General features: G+C 35.1%; 1 protein-coding gene across 13 annotated transcripts in view; it reads right to left on the reverse strand.

Moving 5' to 3' along the window:
- Positions 1 to 24,761, reverse strand: part of LCOR (ligand dependent nuclear receptor corepressor) — a 133,542-nt gene that overhangs the window by 21,805 nt on the left and 86,976 nt on the right. For 9 of the 13 annotated variants that reach the window (XM_027528605.1, XM_027528608.1, XM_027528610.1 and 6 more), the window contains 2 exons: positions 21,079 to 21,366; positions 18,210 to 18,303 (listed from right to left, as the gene is read on the reverse strand). The exons of 1 other annotated variant lie outside the window; for it this stretch is intronic. In XM_027528605.1, coding sequence (XP_027384406.1) covers positions 18,210 to 18,303; positions 21,079 to 21,366 — 382 coding nt within the window. Of the gene's footprint in view, positions 1 to 6,115; positions 15,613 to 18,209; positions 18,304 to 21,078; positions 21,367 to 24,761 lie in introns of those variants that run through there. 3 more of the 13 variants (XM_027528618.1, XM_027528616.1, XM_027528615.1) reach the window with 1 other exon arrangement.

Below are 24,761 nucleotides of genomic sequence, written 5' to 3' on the forward strand. Positions count from 1 at the left end.
GTGTGTATGCAGAGGGAAGACTAGAGGAGGCATGGGGAGCTGACACATACAGAAAGCAAAAGGACACGACAGAGTCCTGCCGCACAAATGCTTTTCCCTCTGAAGAAATAAAGTGCTAAGTTTTCAACATATATTCCCAGTTTCTTTTTGAGTGAAAGGAAGAGAGGAAGTAGCAGATTACATAAATATCCAAATAAGCAGGTATCTAGTATTTTTGTGATTTTTATGGGATCGTCTGTATCTTAACTTTTCTCATGTTCTCTTGCAGTTCTTTTGTCTCCGTGCCTGAAACCATATAAACCTGTGGTATAATCCTTACAAGTGGCAAGTTCTACTTTTGGTGTCATACAATAAACCACTTAAAATTGACACAATGATGGCACTCCTAAGTATTAACCAATTATGTAAAGGATGTAGACAACTTTGCAAAATGTAAAAGGATTTAAGATTTAAAATGATTCCTAAGGTATCTTATACAAACTTTAGTGTTATTTCTTATTTGTTCACTTCATGACTGCTAGAGGAGGTATATACATTTTAGAATTTAAAGTATAATAAGAAAACTATTCTCAGCTACCATTCTCTGGAGTGTGCTCTTGGAATAAATAGTGCTTTATAAACATCCCTTACCCCATGTTTCTCCAGAAACACTCAAGGCTACTGTCGGAGCTACACTGGAGTGAGGGGAACTATGCAGAATCATCTGTGTATTCAAGGTTTTGTTTAGGAAGGCTGGGAGACAAAATATAAGCAAACATATATGCACATGCACACACGTGTACTCAACTTAGGTACTTAACACTATCCCAATGTTTATTCCTAGTTTTGTTACTTCTCTTGCTTCCAATATACAATCCACTTCATCTATACTGATTCGACCTCCTTTGGCAAACTACACTGTAAGCTCCCTGCAACTAAATCTCCTCATTTTAGAGTTTGCTGTACATCACCAGAACTGCTGTCTTCTTAAAGCCCAAATCTGATCCTGTCACCTTTTCTGCATAAAATTTCAGTCAACTTCCCACTGCTCACAGTCCATTCTCCTTTAGCACCTTCTCCCCGTGCTGTGCTCTACTCTCACAGTTTGTCTCTCTTTCATAAACAGCATTCATGTGGCACGGCAGCTGACATGGCCACATCTTCCAGCAGACTGTGGATCTGTCTACAGGTCCAGGACTTTGGCCTTTTTAACATGGTGGTTTCACTGCCTACAAACTGGGGCTTAGCTCATCTCAGGCATAAGTGATGAATAAACTAACTGAATAAATTACTATGTAGTGAAAATAGTTTTCCTAAGACCTTTTTCAAAGGCCTTTTTCCTTCCTTCCTTTTTCAAAGGAACTAAAAAGGGAAGAGGAAACATTTTGACAATCAGAAAGGAAAAGAAAAAGTTTTCAAAGAAAATGAGTTCAAATCTAATTGACAAGGCAGGGAATGGAAGGGAATTTTGAATGCCAGACAGCAAGAGGATAGGCTCCTACCTGGAGCCACAGAGATTGCTAGTACCAAAAGGAGAAAAAAAAAAGGATGGAAAGGTACGGTTTACATAATGGCTTTAAGAAGAATTAGACTTTCTGATGGAGAAGGAAATGGCAACCCACTCCAGTGTTCTTGCCTGGAGAATCCCAGGGATGGTGGAGCCTGTGGGCTGACATCTATGGGGTCGCACAGAGTCAGACACGACTGAAGCGACTTAGCAGCAGACTTTCTGACTGAAGCCAAGAACAAGAAATAAATGACTCAATACATACGTTCTAGTTTGGATGTGTATGGTAACATATAAGATTCAACAAAACAGTATTTATGTGTATTATGCTATGTTCTCTGATTGGCTTTTCTTCTTTTTAATGTATTTTTAAAATGTTTAGAACTCCCTGATCTTATAATTTACTAGTAAGCTATAACCAGTTGATTAAAGTTTGAAAAGCTGGTTTACACAGACTCACCAATTCCTAGCACCTCACAAGAATCTGCTATCCTGATTATTTTCTTCTTAGTCCATTTCTATCTAGCTAAAATTACACTACTAGGTTTCTCCTGGGGAAAACGTCTCAAGTCATTTTAACAGACACTGAAATGAACGCCTCTAAACTGTGCTAGCTAGGATATGTTTGAAATGCACAGAACTCCCATTCAGCAAGAGTGTAATTAGAATCTCATTAAAAAGGCAGTATACTCCCCAAATTCTTTTATAGGAAAACTAAAGGTCTGATGATTAAACACACAAGCACACACACATCTTCACCATCCCACCTAGCTCTTACACTGTGTTTTTCAAACTACCACCACAAAAAAAGAAAAATCTGCAAATTCAAAGCATGTCAAATTTCAACCTTGAAAATAAAAAAAACTACATATAATGGAAAGGAAGATAAATTCTATGTAACTTTATACTTTTTAAACATCTACTTTCCAAACAACTTTTATTCTATTTAATCTTTGAAAACAAACAAAAAATCATTGGTAGTTTGATAACATTTCTCTGAAATAGGACAAAGCAATCAGAAAAGCAGCATTTCATGTTTCAACCATTTCTATGTCTCTGATTAAAGTTAAAACAAGTTAAGAGTTAAAACAAGATTGGCTGGACAACGTCCTGGTCTAATACAAACTCACCTGCCTCACATTCAAAGTTTTAATTAATGTAAACAACTTCCTCCACAATGTTCAAACTGATTTTCTCACTCTTTTTACCCCTCACACTAAATTAACTACCAGGTGATTTCTCTAACTCTCATTTTTTGAGCACTTGCAAAAAGCCTGGCATAGTGCTAAGTATTGTACATACAGAATTTTATTTAAGCCTCAAAGCAGATCTCTGAGGTGGGTGGTATAAACCCCTATTACTCAAATGAAAACGGAGGTTCAGAAAGGCTCAGTAACTGTTCAAGACCATGTTCTAAGAAAGTACAAAGGCTAGGATTTTAAGCCAGGCTCATCAAATTCTCTCTCTTAAACTTGAAGTATTCTCCACTCTTCTATGCTCTACCTACTCTTCAAGATTCACCTCTTCCATCACAGAGTCAACAATGCTAATTTCTATTTAACAAAGAAGTTTTAAATACCTCACATTTCTTTACTGGCAATTTCATAATACAGATTAAATTCTCCTCATAAAAAGCAATGTAATTTATTTATTCAACAATGAAACTAAATTAATAGCTGATTTAATTAGTTAAAAGTGAATCTAAAAGGAAATTATAAAATCCTTCACTTTAATTCTAGGTTAAGGGTGCCAAAGTGGTATAAAGATAAGTATAATGGTTTGCAATCATGTTAAGGGCAACTCATTATATGTTAGGAGAGTGGACAAGTCCCCAAAAGACCCCAAGTTCCATGTTTTTCATTTTAAAAATAAAAGATTAGGGTGGAACCAACAGTGTTTAATCAGTGGGTTAATAAAATACCTCCTGTGGTCACAGCAATGTGAATATACACAACACTACTAAATTATACACTTAAAAATGGTTAAAACTAATTTTATGTCTTTTGACAGAATTAGGAAAAAAAAGATTTGCTGAATAAATGAACTTAAAAAATGCAACACCTCCCAAAAAAAACCTCCTGTGTTACAATTTGAAAATATATAACATGTTTGTCTCACTCTTATAAACGGATTCAGGCATCTGTACTGTTAAAAGACTGATTTTGATTGAAACAAATTGCATCCAATGAGCCAAAGAGCTCTTTGCGCTCTAACATTCAAAGCAGAACTAGCCTGCACGCAATAGAAACAAAAATTATGAACATATCAATACTTTAAAATTAATCAGAATAAAAAGTAACTGCTTAAGTTAATTTTTGCAAAAAGATCATCACATTCATAGTTTATAACAAAAATGTAACAAAATGGACTTATTTTAAATAAAAGCCATCTAAAATGATATTCAGACCTATTCTTTTTTCCTTTTTGAAAATGCTGCAATTGCAAAGATAAGACCTAAGGTTTATAAGACCCTAGTATTCAATAAAGGGTTGCTACTGTATTACTCAATATTTGAACAGATACAATTGGTGTATCTGCCTCACATTCAACAGAAAATTGCAGTTTTAATGGGCACAGAGTTTTAAATAGGGCCTAAAAGGCATTCAGGACAGCATTCTCACTTTGCAGATGAAAAAGCAAGTGATCTTTCTAGTATACCAAATTGCAAGAATTTATATTACCAAATAATTCCATATCACTCCATACTGCTGATCAAATAAACTGGCACGAACAGTGCAATTAATATTTTAAAACTACCAGTCAACAACATGCCTATAAAGATTTCATACCTATAGATTTTAATACACTTTCGCTTACTTTCCAAGCTGAACTCTAACCAAATTATGACTTAAAGCACTCATTACATATTCATGTATCTTTTAAAATGTTTCCAGGGGACTTCCCTGGTGGTCCAGTGGTTAAGACTCAGCTCCCACTGCAGGGGGGCAAGGGTTTGATCCCTGGTTGTGGAACTAAGATTCCACGTGCCATGTGCCCAATAAATAAGTAAACAAAGTATTTTTTGAGAAAAAAAAATAAACAAAATAAAAAATGTTTTGAGAACACTTCTTTTCCACTAACCTCTGAAAACAAGCCTGTCTACTCTAGTTACAAACACAGTTTGATACCAACACTACCATTTCTCCCTAAACAGCAAAACATCCAACTTAAAAGGTGAATATGATGAATAAAATTCTCTATTAAATGCTTACCACTTAGAAGCAAATAATGACAAAGTGATAATCGAGTATAAGAACAGCTATCTCTTATGTGACTTTATACATTGCTAAGAAAAGGATTTTCACTCATTTCAGATACAAAATCTAACATCTTATGACTTGGGTTATGTTTTTACATTTGAATACAAGTGTCTGGGGAGAGAAATTCACAGTCCTTGAGGAAAAAATAACTCCACAACTCAGAGAGCAGAGACCATTTTGCACATCATTTCCCTCATGTGATTTCTGATTCCTAAGAGTTCTTGAATTAATTCCAAAGTATCAGCAAAATCAGAGGAGAAAATTTTGGGTTAGAAGAAATAAGTCCTTTTTAAAAATCAGGTCATAATTGAAGAGCTATCAACACGAAGATAGGATCACTAGGATAAGTTCACTGATGAGATGCCAGATTAAAATCCTACCACAACTGACCTGGTCATCAGTTAAAAATGGATAATGACAAGAAACATGTAGCCACAGTTTTGTACAAAGAAATAATACTTAGGTTTTCAGAAAACCATTCTACAGACACATGACATAACTGAGTAAGGGGGCCACGTGAAGCCAACGAACAAGCCTGTAGTGCCAGCAAAGTTTCCAGTTTTATAAACATCAAGCCAGAAGGCAGAAAAGTGCTAGCGAGGCAGCCAAAGAAATGAGACAAATCTTAACTAAAAGATAACCTAGACCAACAGTAACATTAAAAAATATAAAATGCCATTAGAAGTGACTGAAAATCACTTCAACCAGCTTATACTACATGAGTATCACAAGCTTGAAAAAGCAGCTTTCTAAAACACTTGGTGTATCATTTCTATCTTTATCACTGTAATTCAGCTGTTCTTTAACCATCTGACAATGGAAATCATTCTGTAATAAAAAACTTTTTTATATCCCTAGTTTCTAAAACCACAAAGTTAATGCTGAACAACATACATGCTGATAAAAGGAAATACCAGCATTCTCCCAAGAATCAGAACTGCTAAAATAACCTTAATTGACTGACAGTGCTTTCAGAGCAAACAAAAATGCGTCAATCATTATTCTTGGCAAGTAATCCCAGATTAGAGTTTTACTATAATAAAATTATGAAAAATTAAGTTCAGCAAGCAGGTATTATGAAAATTATCAATATACTTTGTTGAGCTGAAAACAGTGAATAATCCAATTCAGAGAACTGAGGTAGGGGAGTATCAAATCAGTAAAGACAGTTCCAAGGCAGTACCAAATCCAAATACTGAAGCAGCAATTTCTGGTTATCTAAGAGATTTCATGGAAATAAATTATCACCAAGAAAAAAAAAAAATACAAACTTTGATTACCACGTGCATTTATAGTGCACCTCGAAATCTTACCCCCTTTGTGGATTTAAGAGCATTATACCCTTAAGAAGTAGAAACCAAGCTTTTAAAACAGTTTTCACAACAAAATTTATTAGAAGAATAGTGGTTTTGAAAAGTCTAGCATCCAGTGAGAACTACCATACACAACATTACAGCTGGGAATGTTTCTCCAAAATGTCATGGTCAAATAATACAATGGAACCATTAACTCTTACACATGCACGGAAGAACTAGCGCGTCTGACATACAATGCAAAAAAAAAGGGGGGGACCACATGGATTAAAATTTTAAGTACTCATCACATACATTAAGACACAGCTTATTTTAGTCCAGTCAAAAATCAGAACTGCATTAAAAAATTTTAATGTAGTGCAATCAAACCAAAGAACTTAATTTGTGATCGTAAGTGCTCTACTACATAAACATTGATCATAGCAAGGAACAAAAAGTTCAAATCACACCGTACAAAAAAATCTGTAAATAAATATAAACTACAGTACAAGAGAAATATTAAATTATACAATTCCGTCAAACTGTAAACAGTATATTGAAATGAGGTCCATAAGAGTAAAGGGGGTTCCTGTTTTGTTGCATGACACTCAAACTTCTAGAAATCTGAAAGATGCCGTTTTCTGTATCTTCAAAGGTTTTAGGTTTTATATATGGAGAATGCCTTTTAGATGTAAGATATCAAATATTAAAGCAGAGGAATAATCTGTTTTGTTAACCACAGATAGTACTGCAGAAAACAAAAGTAGTTTTAAAGAATAAAGATCTCTAGCAGACAAGTCTTAACATTAAAAGATGCAAAGGCTAAAGCTGAAATTAGAACTTCACATCAGAAACTTGTCATTGAGGGCTTCTAGGCTACAAAATATACTGACAAAATTGTCTGCTGATATATAGGCCTAGACCTCTGCTAATTTTTTGACATTTACATACTCATGTTACAACACCAACTTTGGCAGAATCACTACTAATAAACTCAGAGCACTCCTGGCCCAATGGTTCCATCACAGTGGCCAGTGCACAGAATTCTCTAAAGACATTGCATAAACTAGAATGTAGAGGTCAGACACCCAAGGACCAGTGCTTGAATTTAGTAGTAGTATGGTGAAGAAGCAGGAGCCACATTGAGGAAGAACTGCATCTGTCGTATTTTACAGAGGCAGCAAGGAATGTCCTTTAATTGTGCTGGCTATTAGTGGCATTTAAAAATATATAGTTGAACTGTGTATATGTGTGTTGCATGTGCTGGCTATACATTTATGCACGTTTTGTTTTTTTAAATACACTGTTAACAGGAACCCCCATATTATCTGCTCAGTAGTAATAACTGAATATATAGAATGCCACTATAAGAGTGTGAGGCACCGTGTGCTGGAGAGTTATATGCAGCTTTAAAATCTGTTTGGCTGAGTTATACCTGGATACCTGAACTGAGTTTTTTAAGTTGACATTCATCAAGGATGTGCTACCAGCACGTCAAAATAAAAGCAAAACAGAAAAATACAAGTCACTGTTAGGTTTAAGAATAGCATCAAAGTACCTGAATTGAGTGAGAATAGTGTGTAAACTGTCCCTGAGGGTTTTTAAACAGTGTGTACAAGTTGGATTCCTAAGAACATTAGCTTTATTTAACAGTGTGGACTGATAAAATACCAATGTCTGACAGTTTAAAGTGGAGGTTATAAAGAATTATATGCAAACACTCCAAATGTATAGTTTATACATTTCTTCTCAAAGCAGCAATAAGCTGCTGTAAAGTATACATCCCATCAGAACAAGCAACATGTGGGAGTCAGATAAAGGTTTCTATCTTAGTCTGGTTTTCTGACAGCACAGCATATCAATATCCAATGACTATATCTTTCCTAGATCAGAATGTAACTAATTTCGACTAGCAATATAGGATTAGACTTTTAATCAAACACTTTGCTATTACATACTAAAATTCCTTAAACTTACTAATGCTGGTATACTAACCTAGTTAATTATCCCCCCCTCATTTTAGAAATATACCCTTCCACAACTTAAAAACATTAAGATCCATTTTCAGTCCTCTGATGTAAAAAGCATGTCAGTGAATTAATATTAAAAATTTACACAGTAAAAAGGCTTGAATTTCAGCCAAAGATTCTAAATACTGCTCATTCCCTGAAGACTTAAAGGGAGAGAGAATCCCTACCCATTTTCCTAGTGATTTATTTTTCTAAAACTGTCTGACACAATTTTTCATTTTGGGGAATTTCCCCCTCACCTCCTCTCAAATTCCAAATTCTCAGCCTGAAATGCTTAATGAAATGGGGAAAATGAGGCAGTCACTTGGAATTGCTTGAAAGGTACAAAATGTTATTGTCTTTTTAAAAATTAAGACAAGAATTATTTGTGTAAATGTGATCTGATCCCATAGTATGTAATATGCTTTATATTTTTAAATAATCACCCTAAAACTTACAGTACCTAAGACTCTGAAGATAAATTAAGACTTTAGTGTTGTAACAGAAAAAGTGCTGAATTATCCCTTTTCTAGTACTTTAAACATTTCAGACAAGTGCTTTCCTAAGTGACAGTAAAGTTAACTATATACCCTTCCACCAAGCAGGGAAAAGTTACCTGGATTGAAAGAAAAGACTTTTAGGAGTGTAGCACCGAGTAGTCACCAAATAACAGATGTTATTCAACTCCTTCTGAGGGGGTAAAATATTCCGGATTGAAATTCTATTTGGCGATTGTATGTTAAAAATCCCTGCTCTACTGTGTCAGTGTCCTGTGTCCAACCCTCCCGCCGCCCCCCCACCCCAGTCCCCTTACACACTATCCACTGAGAATCTAATCTCTAAAGAGATTATTTTAAAATTTATGTTTTCAGGACATACCTGAGAAAGGGTGCAATTATGCAGAACAAGGAACCCAAGACTGCACTAATACTGGTTACAGGTTCATAAATTCTTTCCCAAGACAAATCTAAAAAGTCTAAGAGGTATGGATCTTAAAATATGTCTTAACTGCTTTAGATTTTTTTGGTATGTGTGTAGGGTCATTTCCAGTGTTGAAAACACCATCTTGAACCTGCTCAGTGACAGTTCAAGATGGGGTAAAGAGTTTATTTTCATATTCAAACAGTAAAGATTAAATATTATGATTATAATATTTGCTACATCCGATAAATCTACGATTAACTAAAAGTGCTTGCTTTTCGGCTTTTGATATAGCTCTACGTGAACTGGAAACCTTAAAATTACCCCCCCAATAGTTGCAGAATTAACTCAAATTTTGTTATCTGTCAAGCCAACATTTATTTGTCTTGATTCTCACTTTTCAAATAATCTAGAAGATTTTTCTGACTATCAAATGAAGGCGGCCCAACTGTCCCATGTGCCCTGTCCTGCGACTCAGTTTTAGTTAGTTATTTAGTTATAGGGCGGAATCCTTCCTTCAGCTTTACTTACTTCCCCCCACCCTACTTCCCAACTCCCTCTTCCAATCTCCTTCATAACACTTAGGGCACACAGCTACAGGGCCAATGTCTGCTTCTTTAAAAAGCAACTGCGAGTTTATTTGGGAATGAGAGACAGAGAATATGAAAAGAATTTCCTCTATTTTCCCTTCAGTCACCATGTTCACAAATCCTACTCAAGTCTCAAGGACAGAATGTATCCAGAAAAAAACTAAGACGACTTTGGAGGTCTGCATTCCTTGTACCACGATTATACTTTTTTCCTTTTCAGTAGTGCTTGAAAGCAATTAGATTAAAAAAAATCCTTATATAGCTTAATCAAGTTTCCAAATGGGCTGTTTGGTTAAAGCCATTAAGTTTGATAACACTGGCCTGACCATAGTATTAATGAAGACCTAATTATAATGGAAAGTAACAAGGAAAACAATCTTTGCTATCTTCATGAAGGTCAAAATTTAACCTATAACTTTTAATGTCTCCTATAAAAGACTAAGTAGAGCAATTCAGTCTATTGCCATATTCCATCACCAACGACAGCAACCTGAATACATAGAAAAGGGTGGGTCACATAAAAACAAACTCTGGCATTTAAACAAAGAATAATTACAAAAGAAAGATGTGTCGTTTCAAAACTAAACCTACAGAGATAACAGCTCTTAGAAAATGACACTGAGCTGTCATATCAGCTGTAACTACTCAAAATAATTTCAGGTTCTGACACTGGGCTGACTCAATAATTTGTTTTATAAAAATAACTGACTGAATCCAAGCGTCACTATTATGGGTCAATGAAATAATAAAGAGTCACAAAGGCTTAGCCAAGCCTCGCACCATGTGCTTACCTGGGGCAGGGGGAGAACACGCAGCTCAGTAGCAGCTCCAAGGCTGCTACGTACTGCCTAACGATAAAAGGTAGTTACGGTATGAGCCTTTGCAGGTAGTCATTTTTAGTCTAATTTAGAGTTCTCTCCAGAAAATTCGGAACTAAACTTCTCATTGTGCCTTACTATTTTACTATCTGATCCCATATAGCTCATCTTATAAATAGCTCAGGTAAAATGCTGGGGAATGGAAATGCCAATTGATTGAGGTAATGGTTTATATAAGATAACCAGAGTTCTAAAAGCACTTCAATATTGTAAAGTAAAAGTGTACCAAATAAAGCTAATATACACTTTACACTTGTTGAGCTTGCTCACCAGAACTGAACAGTAATTAACTTCACATAAGGACCCCTATTATCACACAAAGCCTTACTCATATCCATGATCTGCTGCAGCAAAGGTTTGTCAAGCAACATCTAAACTTCAGAATAACAACAAACTTAACATTAAAAAGTATTATACACAAATATAAATTATTTTTCCTGAAAGAGAGACCTTGTCCTTCATGGTATTTGGGGAACAGAAAAAAAGTGTATAGCTCATCACAAACATAGTTCAGTCACTTGTAAGCCTTCTGAACAAGTGATAAACACATTACTGTCAAGCTTGATGACTCTGTTTCAGAAGTGAGAATGCTAATGATAAAAATACCACCTAGAAATCCTTCCACAGAATTAGTGTTTTTTGACTTTATAGTGCCATAGCTTATCTACTCTATATCTATGTTTTCTCATAAAAAATGTAGGAATTGATTTTAAATACACTCTCTCTTTCTAACATTAGTCTGAATAATATACAGTTGAAGTAATGCCATCATCTGCCTACTGGAAAATGAAAGGAGAAAAGGCTTTTGTGACAAAGATAGTTGTGAACTATACCTTCCCATACCATAAAAATGGTCAACTGTTGTTTGGGCCATGCAAAACTCTGATTAGCAGAAATTAAGCATGCGAATGGACCAATCGCTATTACACATTTATGAGGATGTCCCCAAACTAGAATATCTACACTGAAAGTGCCAATACAGAATAGTGGCAAATCAAGAGGGAAATCAAATATTACGGGATCACTGCGGCACCAAGACTGAGAGCCAGCCATGTGACGAGCCACATCCAAGGAACACGTGGTATAATGGAACTCTGAACACAAAATTTAACATTAAAAGTGCACCTGAATATTACAAACTAACTTTACAAAACCTACAATAAGGTAAAATATATATCTTTTGAAATATTCAGCAGCTTTCTGTATTTTTTTTAAAGTTTTTTTTTTTGAGAGGCTCATGAAATTTAAAAGGGACCACTATCTAATTTCAACCATGCTTCACAAAACAATAATGGCTATTTTATATTGCAGTTACCAATGTAATGCAATTAGTGCTTTAAAATAATCTACACTCAAAAGGAAAAAGAGAGAGAGACCAACCAACCTTTGGAGGAAATATGCTTATTCAAAAGCTTCTTGGAAAAGAAAATTTACCTGAATATCAAGTCATGACTGATCTCAAGTGTAATGTTTAAAAGCTTCACAGACATGAATATTACAATCTTCAGGTCTCAGGACTTTTAATCTGAGAAAGTTTAGAGTTTGGTTTGTTTTTTAAATTCACTTTCTAACCAAAACAAATAATAGAAGTACTCAAATTTTCACTATTTACAACTCTCAGCCTACAATCTGAAATGACACAATACAAGTTCTCTTATTTAAACTGCAGCATTAAAGGGTAGGCACACCATTCTTCTGCTGCTCGATTGTCATCCACTGAAACACACATAGAAAATATTTATGTTAGTAAAATGATCACTCCATTACACTACAATGACAAAATTTACATAACTCAACTCATACGTCACTTTAGAGACTACCACATGGGATTAAAACCTCTCTGAACAGTAAAACTCTACAAAAGTTGAACTTTTAGGGCCAGATTTTTTAATGGGCCTTATTGATGCCTTTCTGAGGGGATTAAAAAGAAGCACAAATTAATTGCTCAAAGGACCTTTCTGCAGCAATGCTGGGCTATAGAATGCCCCTAAACATCATGCAAAAAGGCACCATGGTTACAATTAATTGTGTGTGACAAATCGAGTGTGGAACAAAGGAGGCGTTCCTTCATAAGCTTAGTCCTTTGCTTTTAGCAAAACTTCTACTACTTCCTTCAACTGCAGATGAAAACCATATATTTCATTAAGTATTTTTATTGCAACTTCCAGCTAGGCTAGAAAATACTGCAGAGTCATACACTGCTCTGAACCCAAACTGCTTTTTCTGCTGAGAAGACTAGCAAACTAAGAGGAAACAGGCTCAGTCATCCACCGATCAAACTGCTACACATAATAACCAAACCAAAAGAGGAACCCAAGCCCAGGCTATGCCAAGAATGTGTGTATTTTAGTAACAGCAATGGTGTGCCTAACCTTTGAACACAAAGGGTGCCAAGGAAAAACTATCGTTAACCTAATTAACTGCTCCAAAGTTTCCAGGCAAGAATTTACGCCTTGGGAATGTCTGGACCTACTCCTCAAACTGTTAGTATCCATCAGAAATCATTAACCTCAACTTAACGCTCCCAGTTTGATTTTATTTCACCAAAAAAAATCCAATGACTTTTTGGGGTTTGTTTTTGGTTAAGCATTTAGAAGGGCCTGATCACCTTTTTCAGTAGGTAAGAATATAGGGTCATGTATGGTAGATTTTGTTTTGAAGAAAGAGTAATTTCAATTTGGTCATGATGCAAAATTAAATTTCATGGGCTTTATTTACCTGTTATTCTTGCAGAAGAAATTGTAGAAAATAAATGTCACAAGCCTTATCAGTGTGACTTTAAAAGCCCATCTCAAAAAAAAAAGCTTAGATGTTCTTTAAGGAGTGCTTATACAGAACATAATCTGAAAGGTCCTGTGCTAACGGTGTGCTAAACAACCATAAAAATTGGCTAAATAGCAGAAAAGTTGAGAAAGGGATAGTATGTAGGATGCCAAAAAAAGTTCAAAACAACAAATTAAATTAAAAACTAAAAATCCCTGCCCACCTTGTACTAGTATTTGAATTAGTTAAAAAAGAATTGCTAAGGAGCTTGATTTCTGATTGAATTATTGTTAGAAGTGAAAGCAACCTAGATCACATTAGGTTACCTTGGGTTTGTGTTTTTTTTCTCTCACCACAAACACAGATTCTTCACTTGTGTGGATATTTGAGCAGATTACTGAGGCTGTAAAATCTAGATACCACTTTTGCATTATTATAATTACTCACACACGTTTCCCCCCTATTTCTCCCATCCCCCCAACAAACAGATCTTAAAAATTTTAAAATAGTTGCTGCAACTGACATTCAGTCGTTAGTTAGCACATGATCAAATCTGTAAAAAGATTTAAGAATACAAAGAAACTTAGTTTGCTAAAATGAGGCATCCTCTATTGTTTTATGTACTGTACCCTGACTGCTCCTGAGTAAGAAGGGAGCTCGTCCTCCATGAGATAAGGCTATATCCTCACTTGCTGGGTGAGACCAAATTCTACCCTTAGAAAATCCCAAATGAAACTACAGCAAAGGTAGTGTTACACCGTAATTAACCGAAGCGTTTCTGAAGGTAGTGTGTGCACACTTTCCACCTCCTTCCCCTCTGGGTGAGCACTAAACAGATTGCTAATTTGTTAAGTAAACTTAACAGTGAGAAGGGAAACCATAAAAATGTTAATTGATCCAAAGAATTATTTGTCATTGAACAGTCAAATTTCTTAAATTCAAAGGTTCATTGTCCTTAGTTTCTTTAGTTTAACCCTTACATTAGTTGAATCTCTGAAGAAAAAAATGTGAATAATTTTATAAGATGGCTTTCCAATTTGCAGTGATAAAGCTCCCAAAACGACAGGTGGTTTCTAAAAGGGGGCTTTTTTCTTTTCTTTTTAAATAAAGGCAAATATAACTTAAGGAAAAAAAAGAAAGAAAAGCATGCAGGCTCTATAGGCAAGGAGTCCACTTCCATGTATCTGTTCTCTGTGAGGTAACTCAATTCTCTTTTGTAGAGAAACATGCAAAAAGGCCAAACAATATCTCGAGCCATACTGCACATGAAAAATTTAAAATATGCAACATTCAGAATGCACCCTTCATCTCTGTACACACAGGTCAATGCAAAGTCTGCAAAGAAACGAGTGTCACAGAAATGAAGTTAGGCGCAGCCATGACAGCTGAACCACGCAGCAGTGCTCACCCAGTGTGTACAGTAATTGGCACTCTACAGTATTCCTACTCATTTTTTGATTCATTTGCACTTTGTGCTGCCTCTCCCTGGGGATCTAATTCAATCTTTACAGAAACATCTGGCCCCTCCGACCTCATTAACTTCATCTTTTTCTTTGGAGGGTTTTTCAAAGTGCCCAGCCTCTCCTTTACTTTGTACTCCAGTGTACTGTGGGGAATCCCATAAATACTCTGAGCTTTGGAAACACTCATTTTTCCACTCATAACCACTGAGATCGCTTCCTCCAGTATCTCACTGTTGTACTGTCTGTAACGCCCTCTTTTCTTCCGAGGCTGCTTGGAGCCAGGATCTCCTTCTTGATCCGATGTGGGATATGGCTGTCCAGAGGTAGACTGCTCAGCATCTGAGCCCCAAGAATCGGGTCCAGCATCTAACATGCTTTTTCTATTTTGTTTTGGAAGAATAGCCCTTAATTTTTTACTAAGCGCGCTCTCCGTTTGTGAACCCATTACCAAAGAGCTATAGCTGTACTGATCACCAGTGCGAGATTCCCAAGAAAGATCCATTCCTCGAACTTGTGGTATCTTTAAATCTACAGGAGATGAATGGCTCACATCCTTTTTCCCATCTTGTTTTGCTTGAAGTGCCATTTTTGGAAAGGCAGAGTTTTCTGCAAGAAAAGGAAGGTCACTGATGTTGTTGAGTGCACCATTTCCCCTGAACTTCATACGGCTGAGGTTGAACTCATAATGTGGTTTTGCCCAAGAGGCTTCCCTGGATAATATTAAGTGCTGTCCATGATTCTGTAATCCAGACGGCCCAAGGCTGGCAGCTGTGGACAATTGGTTTCTGCTCAGTAGTTCTTCACTAATCTGCAGGGATCGAGCCAGTGGAACTTTGAGTGATGTGGAGTGTCCAAAACCTTCCCTGGTTCCATCCTGTAAGCTTCTTGGAGGTACCCCATCACCACTCCGAAGTCCGTCTGGGCGGTACTGGCTGGGTCTCCCAGGTCGCCTAATTGGATGGAAGGAAACTGATGTGAGCAGGACTTGCACAGGTAGGGAGGGATGGGTGAGGGGACCACTCCTTTATTAGAACGCCTTGCTTGGGTAACATCACTTTGTGTTATTTATTTATTTTCTCTAAAATTAAAAAAAAAATGGTCTCAGCAGTTAGTTTTAAACTTGTTCACAAAAAACAAAAACAAAAGCAAAAAACAAAAAAAGAAAAAGAAAAAAAACCAGGAGCTTTTGGGCAAAGAAAAATTAAACCTGTCAGCTAGTCTCTGGTTGGGTTCACAAATATTCGGAGAAAAAGTTTCGCGCAACTGTCTGAAAATAGCACCTTAATTACTAATTACAAAGTAATCATCAAGTCTTCATACTACAAAGAATTGTGTTACCAACGTGACGTTACCACTAAACAAGTACAGTAATAAAAGAGTAAGCCATATTATTTATTTTAATGCAACATATTCAACATTCATGACAATCAGCTATAAAACGAACAATTTACATTGGTGGAACCCACAGATAACTGCTCATTTATTCCCACAAACAAGTTGATGTTCTTATCAAAAATCAGGCAACTCCAAATGACATTTCTTATTTTGCTTGGGAAAAAAAAATGGCTACCAGCCCCACGGTAGGGGGGGAACCCCAAACCAAGGCAATGAAATTTTTACCCATCAAATTATAACTTACCACATTTCTTCATTTAAAACACTATTTGTTGCAGATACACAAATACCACTCAGTTTTCCATTTGAAATAATCCAAGCTTTAAAGAAATTGCCCTTTATTTTCCCAAAAACTTTGTTCCTTAAGTTCTATTCAAAGTAATTATTGTCAGAGTTATAGAAACAATTTTTTAGCATTTTCTTTAGTTGAAGGAAACCTTCTTCTTAAAATACCAAGCATTGATCTTGAAATTTTAAGTGGGATACTTTCAAATAATGCTTTAAAAAAATCAACAACTGACATAAAGTTAATTCATAAGGTTTTCATTTTTACAGTAGAGAAGGATTTATCAGTGATAAAACTGGTAACTGCTAAAGCATGCCCAAGGGGAATAATTACATTAACTAGGCACAAAAGCAGAACTTTGCAGAAATAATGGTAAATCAGCTATGTTTTCCGAAAGTCTACAGGGACTCTGCTGTCACCAGTAAATAATATAATATGGATGACAATTCAACTAAAAGGTGGGTAGTACTGTTTGGTGCTTTCGTCTTCCAGAAAACTCTACCACAATGAGTGCATTTGCTTTCCATTCAGAGGGACAAACACAGCAATTTCAACCATACAGTACACAGATCTGGTGGCCAAGTTTAAAGAAAATCTTATACAAGGGATGTATTTATGCAAACAGCACTTAGGCTTCTACACGTGTCCTTGTTTACACAACTCAAGCTTTTTGATACATAAATGGAACCAAATGATTTGGGACCATGATGACTTATATATATAGTATGAACTATAGTGAAAAAAGGGCTTAAGAAAAAAAATGATTAGTAAACTATGCAAAATGAATTAAATTACTGTTACTTTTAGACTGAATAAAGGAGGAGAGAAAAAGGAAGATGATGGAATTTTAGAGAAAATAAAGGGAGCATTTTAGAAGTCAGTAAAGGAATCCTTCGATTTGAAGGTAATTAAGAGTAAGCTGGAGAAGGTTAGTCCATTTAGTGCCTACTTACTCCTTTGATATCTAAGTATCTTCCCCATGTTGACATTCTAAGAGTTAAATAAACCTAAATAATTAACTATGTTTCATATCTAGATGAAGCTCATTTTTGGTCACAACACAGTTTTATGAAATGCCGTCCCAATATGGCATCTAAGCATCTTAATATATGACACTTAAAAATGGCTACTATGTACACATACAGAGAGAATTAGATAATTCTTACACTATAAAATTGGGTGGTTAGAAAATCCTCTTTAGTCTGGTAATAGTTCTCAAAACTGATCATGTAATAATGTCTTGGAAGCTTAAGATGGTTATCTATCAACACCGACAACCAGTCTTATCTAATCAAAAACAAAAAATACACACAATTATTTTCTGAACTGCCACACAAGAGTTAAAATTGCAGTTCAAATCAATAAACCAAACCAAACCAAACCAAGCAAGGAAAAAACGAATAGCCCCTATACTCCGTTAGCAACACCAAGTTAAAGACTGGAACCCAACTTTCATTCAACAACTTCAGCATACAAAACACTGCCTTTACATGTGAACTCTGGAATTATTTAGGTTGGGTTCATATTCCTCAACACTCAACAACAAAAAACCCAAAGACATTCTTGCCATATTCCTAATTATTTATTATTTGTACTAAACGGGCAAAATTGACTATACTTGCCAATTCTAGATTTCATAGATTGTGCCTTTACTTGATTGACAGACTAAAAGTAATTTTACTAACGGTCCACCTATAAGTGTTAGTTGCTTAGTTGTGTCCGACTCTTTGTGACCCCATGGACTGTAACCCACCATAGGAGTGTTACTCTAATGGACTGTTTTAAAACATACAAGGGAGACTGGCATCAATCTTTGATAAACTGTCCCCTGTAAAACTGTGGAAGGCCACAAATATTTTCCCTTACCCGTTCCCTTGAGTACTGGAGCAGCCTGGAGAATGGCTCAGGGAAGTGCTGCCAGCACACGGACTTTTCTTAGTGGACAGATCAAGTACACCGTCTGCAGAGACACAAAGAAACACCTGAGAATATTAAAAACTGGGAGCAAGGTGAACTGAATAGGCTAAAAGTGTCAAAGCAGTAGGCTTACTCAACTAAACAGATAAAACTAGCCGTACGTTTTCAGTTACAAAACCAATTCATTAATAGAATCAGGATATTTTTTCTTCCAAAGAGACATAAGTTTATCAAAGTCTGTTGTGTCTACCATCTCCAAGAGTTAAACATTTTATTAATAGGACAAAAGAAAAGTTAAAGCATAACACTAAAGATGTTAAGATACAGTGAGATATTAGAAACAGCAGTTTACATCATATGAGGCTCTGTGATGGAACTATGAGATGTCATTTTTTTTAATTACCTTGATCTAAGTATATAAGATTAATGAGATAATGTCATACAAATTATAAAACCAAATTTCTCAAGAGCTAAGGCTACCTGAAGTATCAGGGGTACATAAAAGTTAGATTTAGAAAAAATTTAAATGCAAAACTCATTTTAAAAACAAATTTATATGGTTATAGTAAACATATATACTGTATAAGATAATATGCAAGATGAATCAGTTGTTAACTGTTTATAATTTGCATATATCCAAATTACTATTTGGACATATCTGCAGAAGTCTGTATATTTGGATTCAAACTTTCAGGGAAAATCAGCAGAGATTCAAAATTTACTTGCTCATATTTACAAAGGCAAGGTTTTTCAATTAATAAGCTACTATAAATTGATGGCGAAGTTTAAGGAAAGAAAGAAGAATGACACGGCCTTGATACTGATGGGAGCCTTGGGGGAATAATCATTTCTTTCTTTTACTATAAAAATCACAAATTCATGTTATTAGAACATAAAATAGAAGACTTTAACTCTATCCAAAAGCCATTTTTCCCCCTGTAGACATGTCTAGAAAAGAAAACTCATAGTCTGAATAACTTTTAAAGCTGCTGTTCTGTTCGAAATTGGAACACTCAATGCCTCTGATTTTCAGTTGGTAGGCAGAGAGGCCTGCTATCTGGTTATATTAAAGACCACGCCAATACAGAACCCTCTTTGGACTTCTGTCCGAGGACACTGTAACTCCCTATTTCAGGTAGTTAGAAATAAATATGCAACTCAGTTTATAAACTAAAAAAGCCCTCAACTCATACAAAGTAAGGACACTGTGTTGTCTCTTAGAGCCACTAATATTTCTAAAAACATAATTGAAATCTTGTAGAACCAAGTATTCCATTAGAGATCTAATCCAATTAGATTCCTAACAAGAAAATGCACTGCTTCAAAGACAGTACTATTTTCACAGTCTAATCATATTATAGGTAACCTACTTCAAATCTATCACTGAAAAATTGTGATTTAAGTTGAAAATACATTAAAATTTGTTAGGAAAAATAATTTTAGAAATGTTTCATTTGAAGTTGATATACTATAATCCTATCATCTAGCTCGAATTTCTCTTGCTGTCAACACAACATACCTTTCAAGTATAACACTTGCCATAAGAAGTTAAATTAGATTAATGTGTATCTTTGCATGTTAATCTCCATTATTAATATTTTAGACACAACCTCTATGCCATCATTCTCCTATTATAAACCCGAAGTTTGAAATGCAACCTTTAGAGCAAATAGACTGTTAATGAAAACTACCAATCTGTGGTAAAGAAAACAATTCTCTATAAAACGGAAAAGAATAACTTTATAAACAACATGGTAACCAAAGGAGGTCTAGAAGGTCTCCTGCTGGGAAATCTTAAGAGATTTTGACTGCTGTTCACTCACAGAAAGAGAAAGAAGGCAAAGGAAAGCTATTCAAAAAAATATTCTTTAAGAAGCAACTAAAGCCAGCCCATTAAATGTCATTACTTCATAAATTACTTAAAATGAGCAAAATAAAGTTCTTTCAAAGAGATTCCTACATGAATTAAACTTACTTTTCAAAATAAATCTATTTCTCACCAATAAATTCACACTTTTATGAGACTTCTATGGCAATAAAATCTCAGTAATACAGATATCACTAATCTATAACTTGTAGCGGTTCAAATAGTGGCCAAATTGAAATGATTACTTCATCTTTGTGAAATTAAAGGTAAAATGAGATCACAAAGCAACAAAGATATAATATACTTAAGAGAGTACCTTTTCAAAGACTCAAGAAATAGCTGCTCTGCAAAACTGATACCCTCTCAATCTCTTAACTTAATTAGCACCCTCAACAATAGACACCTTTTGAAAATATTCTAACTAGTTCATAATACAGTGTATGTATGTGTATTTATAAAATGCTGAATATATTTTAACAACCCAAGTGTTTCCACTATCTTCTCAATATTTCTAATCCCCTGAGTTTTTTAAAAATGCAAGTAATATATATTTTTGCCTCATGATCTCACATGCAGAATGTAACTCCTACCTAACAAGATGTATTTATTTCTCAGGTAGGTGCTAATCCTAAACATTGATGGGAAGGGGGGGGAAGTTAATTTTTCAAAAGGATTTTAAAAACAATGGATATGACAATGCTTTGGAAAGTATGCAATACTCATATAAATATCAAGTAACAATATAAGCACTTAACTTTCCCAGGTGGTACATCAATCATGACTATGAACTACTGATGGGTAAGGTAGCCAATTTATACTTCTTCTCTATCACTGCAGAGTCCAGAATAATTTAAAAATCACATTAGTGATGCCCTACATGCCAATACCATTTTTTCTCCCCAAACTAAAAGTATTCTATTGGACAGAGGAGATCTTGACATCAAACCATACCTTGTTCGCTAGGTTCTGACTGAGACTTTCTGACAGTAAGGTCCAGAGGTGAGTCTTGGTCAGCCATGAGAAGTTTGCTGAGCACAGGGTTCTGAGCAGTTGCAGCCGTGGGAGAGGTGGTGACTGGAGATGCTTTCGGCAGGCTTTGGTTCTTTGTGCTATTGGGCTGGCTGGGGTCCTGAGTAGAGCTATTTTTTGAGGTATATTCAGCAGCAAATTGTTGGATCATTCGCTGCATGATCTCACGGGCCACTAGGGGAATATTGGGGTCGGAGACCCAGGGACTGTCTGTAAACAAAGATTTATTTACTTTTAAAGTGGGACAATGTACTAAAAAGAGACAGCTTTCAAGCAAACAAAATTTCATTTTATTTTTCTTTCTTAAAATGCAATATCCTAAAAATAGTATTCCCTCTTAGAGCTATATTTTTAATCTGCAGGCTTATAAAAGTTGATTTTTAAAAATAAAATTTTAATAAAATTATTTCTACATACCACCCCCACCCCCGAATATGAAGTCAAATAAAGGGATAACAAATAGTATATCATATGGGTAAGAATCACTTACCTGATACAGAAATCCCCAAACCCCTTTTCAATGAAATTACTCCCTTCTTTACCACCTATGGATCACATCTGGTTTCCCCTAGATCCTTCAACCATTATCTTCCTATATTACTGAAGAATGAACACTTTCTGCTTAAAGACTGCAGGCATATCAACATTATAAAAGGAGGTACTTAAGATTCATGATAGGCCAGGGCAACAGATGTCACATTTTAATACTCATCACAACCACTTTGAGGGTTTGTAAAAAGAGATTGCTGGGTCATTTCTCCAGAGTTACTGATTTAGCAGTTCTAGAGTAAGCTCAGGAATTGGTGTTTCTAACAAGTTTCTAGATGCTGCTGGCCTGGGGACTACACTTCTAGAATCTCTAGGCTAGGAGTTTAAATGCCAAACCTCAAAACTTTAAGACCAACTTACTTTCGATAAGTTCTTTATGCTCTACCAACCACTGAACACAGTAGAAGAGGAAGTAATAAACATCTAAGTTATCAATTTCTAATCAATGTTAATTTTAAAATAAAGACCATATGAATTCACCAACTTATAAAACCCTCAGGACTGGAAGGGACCCTGAAAGTAAAATAAAAGGGAAAACATTTTGCATAAATATATTATCATCACGTCTCTGTCATTAACACACTATCAGGGAGATTAAACGTTGTTTGAGAAAAGCAGAGATAATGTTTGTTTACTCCTGTACTCTCAGCACCTGATCTTGGTATAAAGTATGCATTTGTATTTAGTTGACTAATAAATGGATCACTATCAAATCAGTCAACAAACAGTTCTTAAAAAAAAAAGCAACAAATGAGATAAATGTGATCTAAAGAGTAAATGGCATGTTCAATTTTGTACAGATGGCTACTGATAGACCCTTGATTAAAACATTCCACCCATATTTTATACTTCCTTCCTACACTTCCTAGGCTTTAGAAGATGGGTCTCAGAAAACCTGAGTTTCCTTACTCTTTTAAAGATTAACCACAGAAGGTCAGTTACTTTACCCATAGTATTTTGGAGCTATAAGAAACCTTGATTAGTCAGAAAAACTGACTAATTGCTATTAATTTATCACTAAAATCTAAAAACCAAACACATCATTCAAATCAAACAGGACTCCCAAGAACAAATTTTTTTCCTGAAGGAGGACAATATTCAATATCAGAAGATAGTCATATCCTAAAGTCAGAATATTTAATTCTCTGGAGTTTAATAAGGTTTGTTCTATCAATAATAACATTTCTGTTCTACTATAAAGTATTTTCAATCTTAAGTTTCCTCTCTATAAAAGAGACTATGGGTATGCTAGATGGTTAAAGAATAAACCTATTCAACTAGGTAATTAAGTTCAGAAGTTATTACAATCACTGACAGGGGTTCCTTAAATGGTTTAATGACATTTTAGCCATGTATTGCTTTGTTCAACCTCTCTTCTCTGGGTTTTCTTATTAGGATTTCTTATTAAGTAGAGAGTCATTTAACTTTTTTTCTTTCCATATCATAAAATCCTCTGAATGTATATAATTTTAAGTTTTAAGATGTTACTGTATCTTTTTATCATCTGAAAAGCTGGAAAATAAAAGAAAGCTTCCAAACAGGAAGCAAAATGAATTTATGAGATATTTCTGTGTTTAACTAGATTAATAAATATTAAAGAGACTTGCAAAGAGTCAAAGATTTTAGGATAAAAACCATAAATAGCTACTTTTGATCTTTAAATGTCTGCAGCATATTTTGCCCCTCTGTTGAAGAACTACTATATTCATGAAACAGTTCGTGTTTATGATCAAAGATCATTTCCTGCTATGTCTCTTGAAAATTTCTTGAAGCATTTCATTCTTTAATTTACTTAAAACACAACATCTATAAACCTAGCCATCCTCGGGGAAACATGCACAACTGAGTCAAATAAAAACAACGTATCAGGTCAAAGTTAAAACTACAGAAAACACGTGAATGCTACATCATAGCCACCTGTTATGTTTTTAAAATGCAAACCTAACTTTTAGGAAAGTGTCAAATTTTGAGAGACAAGTGACAAAGCCAGATGAAAAGAAATGATTATGACAGCTGTACCGTCCTTAAATTGGAATTTATTACATAGAGTCCATACCACAAAAACCTACTTTTATTTGCAACTAATGTTCCTACCTAGCTACAGATAACCTGTTCATACTCAAGTATTCAAACAATATGTAATACTCTGCAAACAAATGACTAAATCCAAATATCTTATTTATTAAAAACAAAATATTCTCAGATTAAATTGCCTGTTACATCTCTGGAACATTTTTTGATATCAATTTGAAGCCTACTAATGCCCATCTTTAGCCACACCCAAGAGGATTAATAAAAAATCTAAAAGTAACAATATTAGCACATAAAGGGGAAACTTCCAACTGCAAAGCAGTATTTCTTTTTCTAAGCATCATATGCCAGTATACAGACAAATATACAAACAATTCTACAATTTCAGAGGATTCTCATCTCTTAAGACCTATTCCAAGGTAACAATTTCTCCTCTAAAGGGTATGTACCCCTAAATTTAATTTTTGGATAAAAACACTTACAAGAACTTTAACCTACATTATTCCTATACAACAAAGAGATGGGACTAGTAGAGAAGCAGGCTAGAAATCTCTTCAAGAATCTGCTTGTGATTAACCTCACTAACTCCCCCTAAGCAGAGTGGATTAAAAGTGGTTGGTTCCTCCATGTAAATTAGGAAGAGGAGTTCCTCTTTTCAGTTAATGACATTTCCTACAAGCATTAGACCCATGACCCAGTGCACTTCCTAAAGGAGAGGAACAGCAGAGAAGCTGGAAAGATATTTTATTTAGTTAAATAAACTCACAACTGATCTATCAGTCATTTATACTTTAAATGTGAGTTACTTTAATAAAACACTCAAATGTTCATAAAACTAACGTTTTGAACACAACTTTGGAATCAGGGTATTTTATGGAAATGAAATGGTGAGCACGGAGGCCTTTGGTTGGGAGCTTGAGGTCAGAGGGTACTAGAGGATATTAAAGGAAGTGAGGATGTAGTAAAAGATTTAATTTTATCTGGAGATCTGATGGAAAAAGAAGGGAAAAAAGTGCCTCTGAAAA

Source organism: Bos indicus x Bos taurus, chromosome 26 (assembly GCF_003369695.1).
Source record: "Bos indicus x Bos taurus breed Angus x Brahman F1 hybrid chromosome 26, Bos_hybrid_MaternalHap_v2.0, whole genome shotgun sequence".
Taxonomy (NCBI): Eukaryota; Metazoa; Chordata; class Mammalia; order Artiodactyla; family Bovidae; genus Bos; species Bos indicus x Bos taurus.